The 19,516-nt window shown below is 43.3% G+C and overlaps 1 protein-coding gene across 2 annotated transcripts in view; it reads right to left on the reverse strand.

Annotated features, from left to right (window-relative positions):
• Positions 1-19,272, reverse strand: part of LOC105719995 (L-lactate dehydrogenase C chain) — a 42,623-nt gene extending 23,351 nt beyond the window's left edge. For both annotated transcript variants that reach the window (XM_021675178.2, XM_021675179.2), the window contains exons 1-3: positions 18,393-19,272; positions 14,051-14,168; positions 1,696-1,869 (exon numbers count right to left, since the gene is read on the reverse strand). In XM_021675178.2, coding sequence (XP_021530853.1) covers positions 1,696-1,869; positions 14,051-14,168; positions 18,393-18,518 — 418 coding nt within the window. In that variant the 5' untranslated portion in view covers positions 18,519-19,272. The remainder of the gene's footprint in view (positions 1-1,695; positions 1,870-14,050; positions 14,169-18,392) is intronic.
• Between the last annotated feature and the right edge of the window lie 244 nt (positions 19,273-19,516).

Consider the following 19,516-nt stretch of genomic DNA (forward strand, 5'->3'; position numbering starts at 1 on the left):
ACAGGTGCCCACGACCATGCCTGGCTAATTTTTTTATTTTTAGTAGAGACAGGGTTTCACCATGTTGGCCAGGCTGGTCTTGAACTCCTAACCTTAGGTGATACACCTGCCTTGGCCTCCCGAAGTGCTATGATTACAGGCATGAGACACCATGCCTGGCCTGGATTGGCTAAAATTTAAAACTGGTTTTTTGTGTTTTTTTTTTTTTTTGAGACAAGGTCTCACTCTGCCACCCAGGCTAGAGTGCAGTGGCACAACCACAGCTCAATGCAGCCTAGACCTCCCAAGCTTATGTAATCCTTCCTCCTCACACCCAGATTTTTTATTTGATTTTATGTACAGACAAGGTCTCTCTTTGTTGCCCACATTGGTCTCAAACTCCTGGGCTCAAGAGATCCTCCTGCCTGAGCCACCCAAAGCGCTAGGATTACAGGCATGAGCCACTATGCCCAGCCTGTTAGGTAATTTCTGATAGAGTTAAACATATACCTACCACATAACCCACCTATGTTACTCCCAGGTATTTACCTAAGAGAAATAAAGACATATGACCACACGAATACTTATACACAAAAGATATTAGTTTCATTCATAATAGCCAAAAACTGGAAATAACATCACTATGTATCAACAGATGAATAGATAAAGAAAATAGTATTTTAAATGTATAAACAATGGCTGGGTGTGGTGGCTCAAACCTATAATCCCAGCACTTTGGGAGTCCAAGGTAGGTGGACTGCCTGAGCTTAGGCGTTCCAGACCAGCCTGGACAAAATGGTGAAACCCCACTTCTACCCAAAATACAAAAATTAGCTGGGTGTGGTGGTACATGCCTGTGGTCCCAGCTACTGGGCAGGCTGAGGTGGGAGGATCAATTCAGCCTGATAGAAACAGGTTGCAGTGAGCCAAGATTATGCCACTGCACTCCAACCTGGGTAACAGGGTGAGACCCTGAGACCCCATCTCAAAAAAAAAAATGTATAATTAAAATAATACTTTGGCACTAAAAAAGGAACAATATGATACACCCAATAATATGGATGAATCCCAAAATAATAATGCTGGGCAAAAGAAGTCAGGCAGAAAAAATTACATTCACCATGATTCCATTCATATGAAATTCCAGAAAATGGGGCCAGAGTTGGAATGAGAGATGAGTTCAAAGAGGCACAAGAAAACTTTCAGAGATAAATGTTTTGTATCTTGATTATGGTGTTAGTTTCATGAGTGATTACATATATCAAAAATTGAATTATATACTTTAAATGAGTGCAATTTATTGTACACAAATGTTACCTCAATGAAGTTGATTCTTTTATTATTTATTTATTTATTTATTTTTGAGGCGGAGTCTCGCTGTTGTTACCCAGACTGGAGTGCAATGGCGTGATCTCGGCTCACTGCAACCTTCATCTCCTGGGTTCAAGCAATTCTCCTGCCTCAGCCTACCGAGTAGCTGGGATTACAGGCGCGCACCACCATGCCCAGCTAATTTTTGTATTTTTAGTAGAGATGGAGTTTCACCTTGTTGACCAGGATGGTCTCGATCCCTTGACCTCGTGATCCACCCGCCTCGGCCTCCCAAAGTGCTGGGATTATAGACGTGAGCCACCGCGCCTGGCCAAGTTGATTCTTTTAAAGGAATGGTAAGGGAAAATCATCCTTATGCAATAAAACAAAAGAGAAAAGACTCACCTGGATTTGAAACAACAAGAATTTTACAATCAGGACTACAATGGACTATGGGAGGAATGATTGACTTCATGACAGCCACATTACGTTGGACCAGGGCAAGGCGAGTTTCTCCCTCCTGCTGCCTTGCACCTGCTGTGACAATAACTATTTTGGAGTTTGCAGATATACTGTAATCTAAAAAGGAAACAAAATACTATATTTGGATCAAGATTACCATAACCACTGTGCCTTACCTCTTTAAAAGTCTATCATCTGTTCTTAGTATTAAAGTACTCATGTACCTTTATGTCTGGCATTTTGGAGATGAACGAACTTTTCTAACCTGTATAATTTGAAGGAAGCCTTGTCACTATCACTTGCCAACTTTCACATAGCTACCTCAAAAATTTTTATAACAATAGAAACTAACGTCCCCTTTTGCCCACATTCCCGTGTGTTATAAAGGCCCAAGGCAATGAAAGTCAGCTCTCTGCCTTCTTAGAAACACCAAAATGAGGCCGGGCGTGGTGGATCATGCCTGTAATCCCAGCACTTTGGAGACTGAGACGGGTGGATCACAGGTCAAAAGATGGAGACCATCCTGGCCAACGTGGTGAAACTCTCTACTAAAAATACAAAAATTAGCTGGGTGTGATGGCGCATGCCTGTAATACTAGTTACTCAGGAGGCTAAAGCAGGAGAATCACTTGAACCCAGGAAATGGAGGCTGCAGTGAGGGAAGACTGTGCCACTGCAATCCAACCTGGTTGATAGAGTGAGACTCCGTCTAAAAAAAAAAAAAAATTAAAAAAAATCTGGCTTCAAATTATCTTACTTGTTTTATATATTATTTTTGTGTCAGATTTTCCAGGTGCCCTGATCCTGTTAATGTCATCATTTCCTTACCTCTTATTTATTTATTGTTTGTAAATATAACCACAAAGAGACCATAAACTACAGTGGTCTGGAGCAAAAGCTCTGAGGTCCAACTCCCTGTATTCCCAACTTGGCCACTTACTAGCTGTGTAACCCTGGAAAATTACTTTGCCTATCCCTCTAATTCTCAGTTCCTCATCTACGAGATCAAGCTAACAGCAGTTTAAAAAATATGGTTCTTAAGAAGATAACTCAGTGAGTTAATATACATTAAGTATTCAATAGTGTGTATTAAATGTTTGATAAATGTTAGCAATTAACATTATTATTACGTTAGTCAAGTACTTCCTCAAATACCAATTCCTCTGCTAGGTATCCCCAAGCATTTATCATATCATTTATAAACGATATGTGGTTATATTTTAGAAAGAAAAATAAACAGCAGGTAAGGAAATGACGACATTAACAGGATCAGGGCACCTGGAAAATCTGACATAAAAATAAGACATAAAGCCATCATATCATTCATTATTTATCATATCATTCATAAATACTACTTTCTTCACAGAATTTTTTATAGCACTTACTGCCTATAATTATCAAAATGCCCTTATAAGAGCTTATGTTATCTTCCCATGGTTATGTCTTATTTAAACCCCTAACTTAATCATAAGCACCATATTAATAATAGGTTCTGATTTCACATTACTCCCTTCTTTCCATAAATATCTTTTTTTTTTTTTTTTTTTTTGAGACAGAGTCTCACTCTGATTGCCCAGGCTAGAGTGCAGTGGCTCCCAGGTAGCTGGGATTAAAGGCATCTGCCACCACACCCAGCTAATTTTTGTATTTTTAGTAGAGACAAGGTTTTGCCATGTTGGCCAAGCTGGTCTTAAACTCCTGACCTCAGGTGATCTGCCCACCTTGGCCTCCCAGAGTGCTGGGATTACAGGCGTGAGCCACCACTCCTGGCCCATAAATATTTTAGCACCTTCTATGTTCCAGGCACCTGGACTCATTGTACATATGAAGTAATTAAAAATATCTGTGGAGCTGGGCGTAGTGGCATGCACTTGTAGTCCAAGCTACTTGGGAAGCTGAAGCAAGAGGGTCACTTCAACCCAGGAGTTGGAAACTGCACTGCACTGTGATTGCACCCATGAACAGCCATCTCTAAACTAAAAATTAAAAAAAAAAAAAATCTGTGGATAATCAACAATGTTCCATCATTGCTCTTCCCCATTAGACCTCACAAAACGTATTTTCAAAATGTTCTATTGTGACATACTTCATATAGAAGAACATATAAAAAATAGACATTCAATTTATAAAACATTAAACAACTCTGTTAAAAGCACACAAAAGGCCGAGCATGGTGGCTCACACCTGTAATCCCAGCTACTGGGGAGGCTGAGTCATGAAAATCCCTTGAACCTGGGCAGCAGAGACTGCAGTAAGCTGAGATGGTGCCACTGTGCTACAGCCTGGGTGACAGAGCAAGACCTAGTCTCTAAAATAAAATGATTTTTTTTTAATGGGCCAGGTGCAGTGGCTGACACCTGTAATCAATCCCAGCACTATGGGAGGCCAAGGTGGGTGGATCATCTGAGGTCAGGAGTTCGAGACCAGCCTGACCAACATAGAGAAACCTCGTCTCTACTAAATTACAAAATTAGCCTGACATGGTGGTGCATGCCTGCAGTCCCAGCTACTTGGGAGGCTGAGGCAGGAGAATTGTTTAAATCTGGGAGGCGGAGGTTGCGGTAAACTGAGATCATGCCATTGCATTCCAGACTGGGCAACAAGAGAGAAACTCTGTTTCAAAATGATAATATAATAATAATTTTTAATGAAAAATGTATATTTTTTTTAGAGACAGGGTTTCACCATGTTGGTCAGGCTGGTCTTGAACTCCTGACCTCAGGTGATCCACCCGCCTCAGTCTCCCAAAGTGCTGGGATTACAGGCTTGAGCCACCACGCCTGGCCTTGAAAAAAATATTTAAAAAATATTAAACAACTCTACCTCTGGAGGGTGAGGTGGGAGGACTGCTTGAGCCCAGGAATTCAAGGGTTTGAGGTTGTGGTGAGCTACGATCACACCTCTGCACTCTGGCCTAGGCAACAGAGCAAGACCCTGTCTAAAAACAAACAAACAAACAAAAAATGCAAATTTATAGAACATTGTCAACACCTTGGAAGCCCCTGTGTGCCTCTAATAAATAGATTATATCTATCAACCACTCTTGTGGCTGGCAAAAATCACATTACTTTTAAAAATGTGTTACTACTTATGCATGTTTAAATTACATATTAACTGTTTTTTTTTTTTTTTTTTTTTTTTGAGACGGAGTTTCGCTCTTGTTACCCAGGCTGGAGTGCAAGGGCGCGAACTCGGCTCACCGCAACCTCCGCCTCCCGGGTTCAGGCAATTCTCCTCCCTCAGCCTCCTGAGTAGCTGGGATTACAGGCACGCGCCACTATGCCCAGCTAATTTTTTGTATTTTTAGTAGAGACAGGGTTTCACCATGTTGACCAGGATGGTCTCGATCTCTTGACCTCGTGATCCACCCGCCTCGGCCTCCCAAAGTGCTGGGATTACAGGCGTGAGCCACCGCACCCGGCCTTGTTTTGTTTTGAGATGGAGTCTCACTCTGTCATCCAGGCTGGAGTGCAATGGCACGATATCAGCTCACTGCAACCTCCATTTCCCAGGCTTAAGCAATTCTCCTGCCTCAGCCTCCTGAGTAGCTGGGATTACAGGTGCACACCACCACGCCCAGCTAATTTTTGTATTTTTAGTAGAGACAGGATTTCACCATGTTGGCCAGGGTGGTCTTGAACTCCTGACCTCAACTGATCTGCCCACCTCAGCCTCCTATAGTTCTAGGATTACAAGCATGAGCCACCATGCCCAGAATTACATATTAAATTTTATCTGTTTTTGAACAAGGCATGTATTCCCTTAGCTAAATATTATATATCTGAATATTTATCCAGTTAATGTGTGTCCCTGTAGTTCCTTCACTTTCACTGCTGTGTAATACGACACTGCATAATTTATATAACTTAGTACTGGGATTCATTGACTTGTTTACAGTTTGGGGCTACTACAAAGTAAACCACAATACATTCTTGTGGCAGGCCCAGCTTCGTTCTTGTTCTTGAAAGATGTTTTTGCTGGGTAGATTCCAGATTGACACTTACTCTTCTCTCAGAACATTAAAAATATCATTCCATTGTATTCCATTGTCTTCTGGTTTCACCGCTGCTACTATCACCCTCTCTTTCTTCTGTAGGTAATATATCTTCTCTCTGACAATTTTTACACACTCCTTTTTGCCTTTAGTGTTTTCTAATTTCACAAGAATATGTCCAGGTAGGGATATTGTATTTATTCTTCTTGATATTATTTGGCCTCTTAAATCTGTGGGTTGACATTTTTCAGTGGTCTTCAAAAATGCTCAATCATAATCTCTTCAAATGTGATGATTCTATCCTCCATAACTCTCAACCTGTTATATTTTCCACTTCTTGTCTTCTGGATAATTGCCTTAGATTTGCCACTTCTCTCTTCAAATGTGTCTAATCTATCATTAAATCCATAGAGGTTCCCCCTGCCCCGCTGAGTCCTGCTTTGTTGCCCAGGTTGGAGTGTGCAGTGGTGGTGCAGTCTCAGCTCACTGCAACCTTTGCCTCCTGGTTCAAGTGATTCTCTTGCCTCAACCTCCTGAGTAGCTGGGACTACAGGTGTGCACCACCACACCCAGCTAATTTTTGTATTTTTAGTAGAGACGGGTTTTCACCATGTTGGCCAGGCTGGTCTCCAACTCCTGACCTCAAGCAATCCACCCACCTCAGCTTCCTAAAGTGCTGGGATTACAGGAGTGAGCCACTAAGCCTGGCTCCACTGAGTTTTTATTTCACATTTATAAGTTATTACTTTGTTATTTTTTAAAGTGTTTTTATAGTTTCCTGTCTCATGCTGATATTTTTCAAGTCTGTCTTTTATTTTTTGAGTAATCATATTAATTTTATAATTTGTGTTTGATAATTTTAAAATCTATAGTGGCATGTTTCTGTTATGCTGGCTCTTGCTCTTGCCTTTTTTTGCAGATTTAATTATTCCTACTGTGAGATGTTCATTTTCTCTGAAAATTTATTTGTTGAAGTTCTTTGAGGCCTGAAATAAATCAGTTTCCTCCAGATATTATCTGATTGCCTAAGATTTTCTGGAACTCAAATAAGGGTCAGCTTGTGGTTCCAAATCCTTAGCAGCTATTTTCCCCCACTAAAGTGTCTAAGACATTCAATTTTACTGTGGTCCCCAAAGGTAGGGAGAGAATAATTATTTGTAGATCATCATTACATTAATGGTATAGTTCTGGCAATGGTAAACTACTGCTGGTAGGCACACAACATCTGGTGTATCACCTATTTGGTAAACAGAATCTCACTGGAACACAGCCACACCCACTTGCTTATGTATTATTGTCTGTGGCTTCCTTTTGCACCACAACAGCAAAGTTGAGTAGGTATAACAGTTACTATGTAGCTGGAAAAGCCCAAAATGTCTACTATCTGACCCTTTCCAGAAAAAGTTTAGTGACCCCTGGCTTAGTCCACTACGGTACCAGCTTTGTGGGGTGATCTCCCCAAATCTGGCTCTGTCTCTGGTCTCCTAAATTTTGTGTCAGTGAAAACCAAAATTGATGTCCACTATGTTTGGCTAATGCTATCAGGGTAAAAAGAGCTATCAGAGCTACAGTGCTTTGCTTAACTCTCTGGTTTCCTCACTTCATTCAGTACCTATTGTGAAAATGCCTTACTTTTTCGTTAAGAGCATATTATTTCTTAAGGATTGTTTTTTTTCTTTTATTTATTTGTTTTTGTTTTTGTTTTTTTTGAGACGGAGTTTCACTCTTGTTACCCAGGCTGGAGTGCAATGGCGCGATCTCGGCTCACTGCAACCTCCGCCTCCTGGGTTCAGGCAATTCTCCTGCCTCAGCCTCCTGAGCAGCTGGGATTACAGGCACGCGCCACCATGCCCAGTTAATTTTTTGTATTAGTAGAGACGGGGTTTCACCATGTTGACCAGGATGGTCTCGATCTCTTGACCACGTGATCCACCCGCCTTGGCCTCCCAAAGTGCTGGGATTACAGGCTTGAGCCACCGCGCCCGGCTATTTATTTGTTTTTAAGACAGAGTCTTACTCTGTTGCCCAGGCTGGAGTGCAGTGGCTTGATCTCAGCTCACCACAACCTCCACCTCCCAGGTTCAAGCGATTCTCCTGCCTTAGCCTCTCAAGTAGCTGGGATTACAGGCACGCACCACCAAGCCTGGCTAATTTTTGTATTTTTAGTAGAGGCGGGGTTTCACCATGTTGGCCAGGCTGGTCTCGAATCCTGACCTCGTGCTCCGCCCATCTCGGCCTCCCAAAGTGCTGGGATTACAGGTGTGAGCCACTGTACCTGGTCTTTCTTTCATATTCTGTGCAGGAGTTTTCTCATTTACATTGAAAGATAAATCCAGGTATTTATCCTGCCATATTATTAGAAATTGAAGGTTGAATATGTTTTAAAGTATTTTAAAATATGGCCAGGTGTGGTAGCTCACACCTGTAATCCCAACATTTTGGGAGGCCAAGGAAGGCGGGTCGCTTGAGGTCAGGCATTTGAGACCAGCTTGGCCAACATGGTGAAACTCGTCTCTACTAAAAATACAAAAATTAGCTGGGCATGGTGGTGTGTACCTGTAATCCCAGCTACTCGGGAGGCTGAGGCAGGAGAATCTCTTGAACTTGGCAGGTGGAGGTTGCAGTGAGCAGAGATTGTGCCACTGCACTCCAGACTGGGTAACAGAGCAAAGATGTCTCAAAAAATAAAGATAAAATAGTAATTTTTTTTTAAATTTGACTCCATTTAACCAATTCAACAAATTAACTGATACAAAACATACTGATACCCCAGGCATACTAAACAGTCTCACCTAGTAAACTACTACCCAGTATGTCTGTGTACTTCTGCTCATTAGTTGCTACATATCAAGAATTAGTCATGTTTGTACCCATTTACGTAATTATATTTATTATGTATAATTAAGGATAATGTAAGTTACTAAATACCAGTGTGAAAGAAATGTTTGGTAAACACTACATTCAACATTGAGATTTGGGGGACAGGAAGATACAAATACATAAAATGTATCAACTGACTTGGGAATGTTTTATTTTTTTCGCTGAGTGGCAGATGCACTTATGTCTGTTATATTACCATATATATTTTAGCAATAGCATCTTGCTTTGTGCCCAGGCTGGAGTGCAGTGGTACAATCATAGCTCATTGCAATCTTGAACTCAAGCAATCCTCCTGCCTCAGCCTCCCAAAGCTAGGGCTACAGGCACACTCCAGCATGCCCAGCTAATTTTTAAATGTTTTATAGCGGCAGGGTCTCACTATGTTGCCTCTGGCTGGTCTCAAACTCCTGGCCTCAAGTGACCCTCCTACATCAGCCTCCCAACGTTACATTATTTTTAATCTCTTTTTCTCTATCAAGTATTCCATCATTAATGTTAAAAATAATTGTTTCTATGAAAATTAAGTTAATCCCAAAAGCAAGTTGTCCTTCTAGGTTAGGCTGAGAGTAGTGGCTCGTGCCTGTAATCCCAGCACTTTGGGAGGCTGAGGCACGTGGACTGCCTGAGTTCAGGAGTTTGAGACCAGCCTAGGCAATTCAGTGAAACCCTGTCACTACTAAAATACAAAAATTAGCTGGGCATGGTGGTACACCTGTAGTCCCAGCTACTAGGGAGGCTGAGGCAGGAGAATCGCTTGAACCCAGGAGGCAGAGGTTGCAGTCAGCTGAGATCATGCCACTGCACTCCAGCCTGGGCGACAGAGTGAGACTCTGTCTCCAAAAGAAAAAAAAACTGTCCTTCTAGGTTTGAGAAAAGAATAAAAATGAGCTAGGCATGATGGCTCACACCTGCAATTGCTTGAGCCCAGGAATTTAAGACCAGCCTGGGCAACAGAGTAAGACCCCATCTCTACAAATAGTAATTTTTTAAAAAATTAGCTGGGCATGGTGGCACACACTAATAGTCCCAGCTACCTAAGAGGGTAATGTGGGAGGAGCCTGGGAATTCAAGGCTGCAGCAAACCATGATTACGTCACTGCACTCCAGCCTGGTGAGACTGTAACCAAAAGTAAAATAAAGTCATAAAATTTAGAAAGGTTTCATAACCAGACTGCTTCATGAACAATTTTAAATTACTTGTGGTACTTTAAAGCAATCTAGGCCAGGCGCGGTGGCTCACGCCTGTAATCCCAGCACTTTGGGAGGCCGAGGTGGGTGGATTACGAGGTCAGGAGTTCAAGACCAGTCTGACCAATATGGTGAAACCCCGTCTCTACTAAAAATACAAAAAATTAGCCAGGCATGATGGCACGCACCTGTAGCCCCAGCTACTCGGGAAGCTGAGGCAGGAGAATCGCTTCAGCCCAGGAGGCAAAGGTTGCAGTGAGCCAAGATCGCGCCACTGCACTCCAGCCTGGGTGACAGACCGAGGCTCCATCTCAAAAAACAAAAAGCAATCTAAATAATCATTATTGACGTGCTTTCAGGAAGACACTGCCTGTTGTCCCAGGTACTTGTCAGGCTGACCCAGGAGGACCACTTCAGCCCAGGAGTACGAGGTTGTGGTGTGCTAAGACCATGCCTATAAATTGCCACTTCAGGCCAGGCGTGGTGGCTCACACCTGTAATCCCAACACTTTGGGAGGCCAAGGCAGGCGGATCACCTGAGGTCAGGAGTTTGAGCCCAGCTTGACCAACATGGTGAAACCCTGTCTCTACTAAAAATACAAAAATTAGCCAGACAGGGTATCGCATGCCTATAGTCCCAGCTACTAGGGAGGCTGAGGCAGGAGAATCACTTGAACCTGGGAGGTGGAGGTTGCAGTAAGCTGAGATTGTGCCACTGCACTCCAGCCAGGGCGACAGAGTGAGACTCTGTCTCAAAAATAAGTAAGTAAATGAATAGCCACTCCAGTCTGGGCAACATGGAGAGGAGAGAAAAGAAAACGGAGGGCTGGGGAGGGGAGGGGAGAGGATCAGAGGGAGAAAGGAAGGAAAGAAAGGGAGAAGGGAAAGGGGAAGGAAGGGGAAAGAGAAAAGGAAGGGAAGGGGGAAGGCATGGGAAGGCACTGCAAAACTCTAATCAGCTGAGTCTTACTCAAAGGCCTTGCTCTACAATCAGAAAATCAGCAAATAAACTTCTACCTACATGTGTATGTTTTAGGTCAATATAAAATGTTTATCATGGCTCTTTCTAAGAAGCATTTTTTTTTTTTTAAGACGGAGTTTCGCTCTTGTTACCCAGGCTGGAGTGCAATGGCGCGATCTCGGCTCACCGCAATCTCCGCCTCCTGGGTTCAGGCAATTCTCCTGTCTCAGCCTCCTGAGTAGCTGGGATTGCAGGCACATGCTACCACGCCCAGCTAATTTTTTGTATTTTTAGTAGAGACGGGGTTTCACCATGTTGACCAGGATGGTTTCGATCTCTTGACCTCGTGATCCACCCGCCTCAGACTTCCAAAGTGCTGGGATTACAGGCATGAGCCACCGTGCCTGGCAAGAAGCATTTTTAAATTAGGTAACTACCTTTAATCTTAATCATGTTAGATAAGAGGACTTCTAGTAGAAAGTACATTTGTTGGACGGGCGCAGTGGCTCACGCCTGTAATCCTAGCACTTTGGGAGGCCGAGGTGGGTAGATCACCTGAGGTCAGGAGTTCAAGACCAGCCTGGCCATCACGGTGAAACCCCATCTTTTTTTAAAAAAAAAAAAAAAGTATATTTGTTGAAGGCTAGGCACAGTAGTTCATGCCTGTAATGCCAGCACTTTGGAAGGCCAAGGCAGGCGGATCACCTGAGGTCAGGAGTTCAAGACCAGCCTGACCAACACGGAGAAACCCCGTTTCTACTAAAAATACAAAATCAGCCGAGTGTGGTGGTGCATGCCTGTAATCCCAGCTACTCAGGAGGCTGAAGCAGAACGATTGCTCGAACCTGGGACTCGGAGGTTGTGGTGAGCCAAGATTGAGCCATTGCATTCCAGCCTGGGCAACAAGAGTGAAACTCTGTCTCAAAGGAAAAAAAAAGAAAGAAACAAAGTATATCTGTTGAATCACATTACCAAAGAGTGCACCACATACTTTAGTGTATGATAAAAAGTAAATATTTTTCCTAATTATCAGAGGCTTTTAGTTGGTCAACACGTGATGCTAATGACGATGAAGCCAAGTCCTCCATTCCCTATGTTCTATGGCCTCATGCTATGCCTTGAAACCTGGTTCACTATAAATATAGAAAGAAAACTACAACAGCTGGGCCCAGCAGCTTCATGTGACCAGAGCAGGCCCTGTGAGTGCTCACAGTGACTGTGTGTTCTAGGAGTTAACACTGTCCCCACCTTGGTGGAGAACACGAAAGCTCAGCTGGTGGTGACCGCACACAACATGGATCCCATCGAGCTGGTTGTCTTCTTGCCTGCCTTGTGTTATAAAATGTGGATCCCTTACTTCATTATCAAGGGGAAGGCAAGACTGGGACATCTAGTCCACAGGAAGACCTGCACCACTGTCACCTTCACACAGGTTAACTTGGAAGACAAAGGCACTTTGGTTAAGCTGGTGGAAGCTATTAGGACCAATTACAACAACAGATATGATGAGATCTGCTGTCACTGGGGAGGCAATGTCGTGGGTCCCAAGTCTATGGCTTTTATTGCCAAGCTTGAAAAGTCAAAGGCTAAAGACCTTGCCACTAAACTGGGTTAAATGTACACTACTGAGTTTTCTGTACATAAAAATAATTACAATAATACAAATTTTCCTTAAAAAAAAACCTAAAGAATATGGATAAATGTATCAATAATATTATAAAAACTCTTCAAGAGCATATATTTTTGGGAAAATAAATAAAGCAGAATGACGAGGCCAGGCACAGTGGCTCACACCTGTAATCCCAGCACTTTTGGAGGCCAAGATGGTTGGACCACGAGGTCAGGAGTTCGAGACCAGCCTGGCCAAGATGGTGAAACCCCATCTCTATTAAAAAAAAAATACAAAAACAAGCTGTGTGTAGTGGCATGTACCTGTAATCCTAGCTACTCAGGAGGCTGAGACAGGAGAATTGCTTGAACCCGGGATGCGGAGGTTGCAGTGAGCCAAGATCCCACCACTGCACTCCAGCCTGGGCGACAGAGTGAGACTCCGTCTCAAAAAAAAAGAAAGAGAGAATGACAAGCTTAAAAGCATTTATACATCAGTTATGTAAAGAAAACAAAAGCTTAGAAAACCTACATAAAGTCATTAATAGAAGAGATTCAAATTTTCTTTATACAGGTTTTCTAAATATCCTCCAATTATACTGAAATGTTCTTTTCAAAAAATTAACTTTTAAAGTCATATGGCCTGGCTAGGCACAGTGGCTCACACCTGTAATTCCAGCACTTTGAGAGGCTGAGGTGAGTGGATCACCTGAGGTCAGGAGTTCAAGACCAGCCTGGCCAACATAGTGAAATCCATTCTCTACTAAAAATACAAAAATTAGCCAGGGATGGTGGTACAAGCCTGTAATCCCAGCTACACAGGAGACTGAAGCAGGAGAATCACTTGAAACTGGGAGGTGGAGGTTACAGTGAGCCAAGATCATGTCACTGCACTCCAGCCTAGGTGACAGAGTGAGACTCCGTCTCAAAAAAACAGAAATATTGGCAAAGCATGGTGACTCACGCCTGTAATCCCAGCACTTTGGGAGGCTGAGGTGGGCAGATCAGGAGGTCAGGAGATCCAGACCATCCTGGCCAACGTGGCGAAACATCATCTACTAAAAACACAAAAAAATTAGCTGGGCATGGTGGCACGTGCCTGTAGTCCCAGCTCTACTCAGGAGGCTGAGGCAGAAGAATCACTTCAACTCAGGAGGCGGTGGTTGCAATGAGCCAAGATCGCACCACTGCACTCCAGCATGGTGACAGAGCAAGACTCCGTGTAAAAAAAAAAAAAAAAAAAATTAGCCGGGTGCAGTGGCTCACACCTATAATCTCAGCACTTTGGGAGGCTGAGGCAGGTGGATCACAAGGTCAGGAGTTCGAAATCAGCCTGGCCAACATGGTGAAACCCCGTCTCTACTTAAAAAAAAAAAAAAAAAAAAATTAGCTGGCATGGTGGTTCGCGCCTATAATCCCAGCTACTCAGAAGGCTGAGGCAGGAGAATTGCTTGAACCGGGACCTGGCAGGGGCAGGTTGCAGTGAGACAAAGATAGCACCACTGCACTCCAGCCTGAACTACAGAGACTCTGTCTCCAAAAAAAAAAAATTAATTAAATTATATGGCCTAATGGTGCTATTTTAAATTTTACATTTATTGACAAAGTTTGGTAAAATTTATTTTTTTTTAAAGCTTTGAAAATAACTTTATAAAACTAAAATTAACCTTTTCCAGAGGTAATCTTTGAAGTACTAAAGAAAAGACTGCCATGCTGAAGATCCATCATTTCTCCCTTCAGTTTGTCGGATGCGACATCAATGAGGACAAGTTCATCAGCCAAATCCTAAAATATATAAAAGTTCTGAGTAAAGTGTTCTGGAAAATGTTCCTACTCAAGTTTTAGGAGAAGAAGAATTTTCATATGGCTACTTCATAATTAAAGGAATCTCATATTTTAATAGGGAAAAATGATATAAAAATAGTTTTTCAATGAAACTGGGGTGACCAAAAGTAAAGGTAAGTAAACATTAGGATGTAGCAAAAATTATTGTTTTGACTTCACATTAAAAAGTTATAACTTTTTAGAGTTGGGTTTTTGTTTTGTTTTTTACCATTTAAATAATTTAAAACCAAGGAAAATAAAATGATTTCAAAGGATTTTATTATATTTAACCTGTATTTTTTTTTTTTTTGAGACAGAGTCTCACTCTGTTGTCCACGCTGGAGTGCAGTGGCATGATCTCAGGCACTGCAACCTCTCTGCCTCCCAGGTTCAAGCCTCCTAAGTAGCTAGGATTACATGCGCCCACCACCATGTCTGGCTAATTTCTGTATTTTTAGTAGAGATGGAGTTTCACAACATTAGTCAGGCTGGTCTCAAACTCCTGACCTCAAGTGATCCGCCTGCCTTGGCCTCCCAAAGTCCTGGGATTACAGGCCTGAGCCACCGTGCCCTGCCAGGATTTTATTATATTTAACCTTAAGCCTTATTTCTGAGTTGGCTGAAGCTGCTTTGAGTATGCATCCTTATGGCCCAAACAGAAAGGTAACCACCTCTGGTGAACACTTATTTTCATCTGTCTAGTGTCCCTGGTAATAGAATTCCTCTTTTCCATGGGAATCCATTCCATGTGGTTCAGTGCAGTACAGTTAACATCAGTCCTCCAACCTTGGAGGAGATGGGCATAAACCCAGATCTAGCCAATTGTTCCATTTTTTCCTTCTGGTCACAGAAATCAGTTCATAAGTGGACATATGGCCCAGGTATAAGAAACAAGTATGTCTATAAAGTTTGAAAATGGAAGATGGAAGATTACATCTCACTTTTCTTCGGAATCATAAGCTCTAAGAATGACATGCAAATCTAAGAAACTTAGTAATGACTGTAGAGTTGGAGGGAAAAAAAAAAGAATGTAAGAACAAACTGTACAGCCATCTTTACCACCACACAGAAAGACTTGAAGAGTTAAGCCAACAGAGAAAATCTAAACCAAGATATGCAGATTGTATCTTGATATGTCTGAACTTCAGAATCCAGCAGTACCTGAAGCTATTTCTGCCCTATTTCAAGTTACATGAACAATATGTTGTCTCTTTCTGCTTAACTGAATTTGAATTGGGTTTTTGTCACATGCAACAGAGTACAGAACTATATAGTACTTCAGATTCCAGTGGCCAGATTCCAAAGGGACAGTAAGGGAAAGAGATAAAAGTCCCTACTTACTACTGTTTTTTATTTAGATCAGGTACCATTTGGCCATTCTGAAAAACTATATATTCTAAAATTTACTAAATAATGTGTTATGTATCATGAATGGGAGGAGGATAAGAAGTTTCATCTAAAAGGATCACATTAACACTTCTCAGCTAATTGATAAGAAAGCCAGCCACGTGTTCACACCTGTAATCCAGCACTCTGGGAAGCCAAAGTGGCAGACTGAGCTCAGGAGTTCGAGACCAGCCTGAGCAACATGGTGAAACCCTGTTTCTACAAAAAATTAGTCAGGCATGGTGGTGCATGCCTGTAATTCCAGCTATGTGGGAAGCTGAGGTGGGAGGATCACTTGAACCCAGGAGGTTGAGCTGTAGTGAGCTATGACTGTGCCACTGCACTCCAGCCTGGGTGACAGAGTGAGATCCTATCAAAAAAAAAAAAAAAAAGAAGAAGAAAAGAAAGAAAGAAAAGAAAGAAAGAGAGAAAGAAAGAAAGAAAAGGAGGCAGAATTGTGCACAAACAACCTAGATCATATTTGGCAGGGCGCAGTGGCTCATGCCTGTAATCCCAACACTTTGGGAGGTCAAGGCAAGAGAATCACTTGAGCTCACCAGTTCAAGACCAGCCTGGGCAACATGGCAAAACCCTGTCTCTACAAAAAATACAAAAAGTAGCCAGGCATGATGGTGTGTGCCTGTAGTCCCAGCTACTCAGGAGACTGAGGTGGGAGGGTGGCTTTGAAACTGGGAAGTAGAGACTGCAGTGAGTTGAGATTGCACCACTGCACTCTGGCCTGGGCAGCAGAGCCAGACCTTGTCTCAACAAGAAAAACAAAAAACAAAAAAAACCAGATCATGTTTATGGGTCAATTTTTCTATCAGTCTATGTGTCTATCTGGGTTTGGTCAGAAAAATGGAAACCACTCTAAGTATTTCAACAGAGGAAATTTAGTATAGGGAATTAGCTAGCAGTTGGAGTTCTGAAAGAGCAAAAAGGGAACATAGGAGGTAATCCAGACACAGCAACTGTAGTTAGACGCTAACACCCCTAAGGGTGACAGAACAGAGAGACTACCGGAAGTGTTTCATGGAGCTATGTTCAGACACCCGAAGAAGGCAAAACCTGGTTGCTGCTGATACTGCTGAGCGGACAAGATGAGGCCAATGTTGGGAGTTCCAAAAGAAGCTGGAGGTTAGAACCAACCTAATTTCAACAAAGGGCTACAGTTGGGATGACAGTAACCAGAACAACAAGCAAACAAGGAGGTCTATTCTCTCCTCTTCTTACCTTCCAACTTCCCTCTAGTGACCTCTATTGGCAGAATCTGAGAAGATGTCAACTGGCAAGGAAGAAAATGTGCAGAGATCCACCACCACCAGCATCATAAAGTACAGAAAGTTAGAATTGTGTTCTGCCAAAAAGATACCTACACTAGCATGTTTCTCCCAGCACTATCCATAATAACAAAGACACGGAATAAATCTAAGCACCCATAATGGTGGACTGGATAAAGAAAAAGTGGTACATATACACCATGGAATACTGAATATTCAACAGCCATAAAAAAGAACAAAATCATGTTCTTTGCAGCAACATGGATATAGCTGAAAGCTATTATCCTAAGTGATTAATGCAGAAAGAGAGAACCAAATACTGCATGTTCTCGCTTTTAAGTGGGAGCTAAACACTGGGTATAAATGGACATAAAGATGGGAACAGAAAACACTGGGAACTCCAAAAGCAGAGAGGAAGGGAGGGGACAAGGGTTAAAAAAATACCTATTGGCAGCCAAGCATCATGGCTCATGCCTGTAATCCCAGTACTTTGGGAGGCCAAGGCAGGTGGATCACTTGAGGTCACGAGTTCAAAACCAGTCTGGCCAACATGGTAAACACTGTCTCTACTAAAAATACAAAAAATTAGCCAAGCCTGGTGGTGCGCGCCTGAGGCCCCAGCTACTCAAGAGGCTGAGGCAGGAGAATCGCTTGAGCCTGGGAGGCGGACGCTGCAGGGGAGCAAGACTGCACCATTGCACTCCAGCCTGGGCAACAGACAAACCCTGTCTCAAAAAAAGAAAAAGGAAAGTCAGAAAAAGAAAGGAAGGAGAAGAGAAAAGAAAGACGAAAAGGAAAAGAGAAAAGGAGTGTCAAGCCTGGAGCCTGAAAGTCTGAAGTCTTGCTTGCCTCGACTGATTGTCTCCCCCCACCCCCCCACCCCCACCCCGCATTCGCCATTGTCCCTAATCGTCCAGCGAAGCTTCCCCGGAGAAGCCCCTCACCCCATCCTATCATCTTAACTACTCTTATCCCACCTGCCATTGTAACTAAACTTATGGTAATGTATACTCCTTGCCCCTACCCCCACCACTGTAACTGATCTTACTCTGTAACTTTCCACTGCCCACCCCAAACCTGTAAAACCAACTCCTATCCTTACACTGCCCTTTGCTAACGCCCTTTTCGGCCTTAACCCACTTGCACCCAGGTAATAAACAGCCATGTTGCTCGCACAAAGCCTGTTTAGGGGATCTCTTCATTCAAAGCGCACGTTTTTAATAGAGAGAAAGAAAGGAAGGAAGAGGGAAGGAAGGAAAAGAAGGAAAGAAAAGAAAGAAAAGGAAAGAGAGAGGGAGGGAGGGAGGAAGAGAGGGAAGGAGGGAGGGAGGGAAAGAAAAAAGAAGGAAGGGGGAGGAGGAAAGAAGGAAGCGAGGCCCAGCTGGCGGGTGGGCAGGCCAGATAAGAGGATACAGATCTGCTTTCAAGGGACTAACCCTGGAACCCTGAATGCATTGACATCTCCAAGACTTTGAAGTGCTCACTTGATTTTCAGTCACAGGATGGGCTTCTTACTCACCTTCAGTAAAATGCTAATAGCACAAGCCATGCCTACGGCACCAATTCCAACAATGGTAATTTTACATTGGGAGTCTTTATCGTCCTCAATTAGCTTCTCAATAAGCTTCTCCTTGACAGTTGACATTTGGAGAACCTGATAGGGATAACGCAACTTCAATGGAATCGAACTTCCGAAGTTAATCACTCTCACAGCTACGATGTGTTAACCACACTGAACATCTAAGGAACAGCCTCTTCAGTTTACAGAACGTTGGAGCCGGGGTGGAGAGAAACCAAAGAAAGAACTTCCTGGTCAAGGGTGCGGGGAAGGTAAAGCAAGGCCCAGCCTACCAGGCAATGAGAGGGCTGGGGCACCAGCGGGCTTTTGGATTTCTCTCTGTCCCCAGCCCCCACTTTCACCCCAGCACCACACGCTCACAAATGCTTGGCCTGGCGCAGTACAGATGACCCAAAAGGACAAGGAACCACCTTGAAGGAAGACACAGAAGTGACAACAGAAAAATACACCAACGACGGTTGAGGCGCAAAGCCCGCCGACGGTTGCCCTTCGTCTGTCTCGAGGCGCGCACGCTCCCACGCATGGCTCTTCTGCGTCAGCACGCAAGCTCCGCCCCCATTCCCCCAACGGCGCAGGCACGTGGACTTCTCCAGGTTGGAGAGCGCTGTGGGTTGCGGCGGTCCAGATCAGGGAAATGACGCGAAGAATTCTAGACTGACCTAAGAGTGTGCAAGACGGGGATGCATTATTTGCAGGATTTAAAAAAATTATTAACTTCTCGGGCGCGGTGGCTCACGCCTGTAATCCCGGCACTTTGGGAGGCCAAGGCGGGCGGATCACGAGGTCAGGAGTTCAAGACCAGCCTGACCAATATGGTGAAACCCCGTCTGTACTACAAATACAAAAATTAGCTGAGTGTGGTGGTGCGCTCCTGTAGTCCCAGATGCTCGGGAGGCTGAGGCAGGAGAATCCCTTGAACCTGGGAAGTGGAGGTTGCAGTGAGGAGAGATGGTGGCCCTGCACTCCAGCTGGGGGACAGAGTGAGATTCTGTCTCAAAAAAAAAAAAAAAAAAAAAAAAAAATTATTAACTTCTCAGGACTGAGTGCTGAAATAAAGTCAGAAT

Source organism: Aotus nancymaae, unplaced genomic scaffold (assembly GCF_030222135.1).
Source record: "Aotus nancymaae isolate 86718 unplaced genomic scaffold, 86718_ANA_hifiasm-v0.15.2.pri h1tg000059l, whole genome shotgun sequence".
Taxonomy (NCBI): Eukaryota; Metazoa; Chordata; class Mammalia; order Primates; family Aotidae; genus Aotus; species Aotus nancymaae.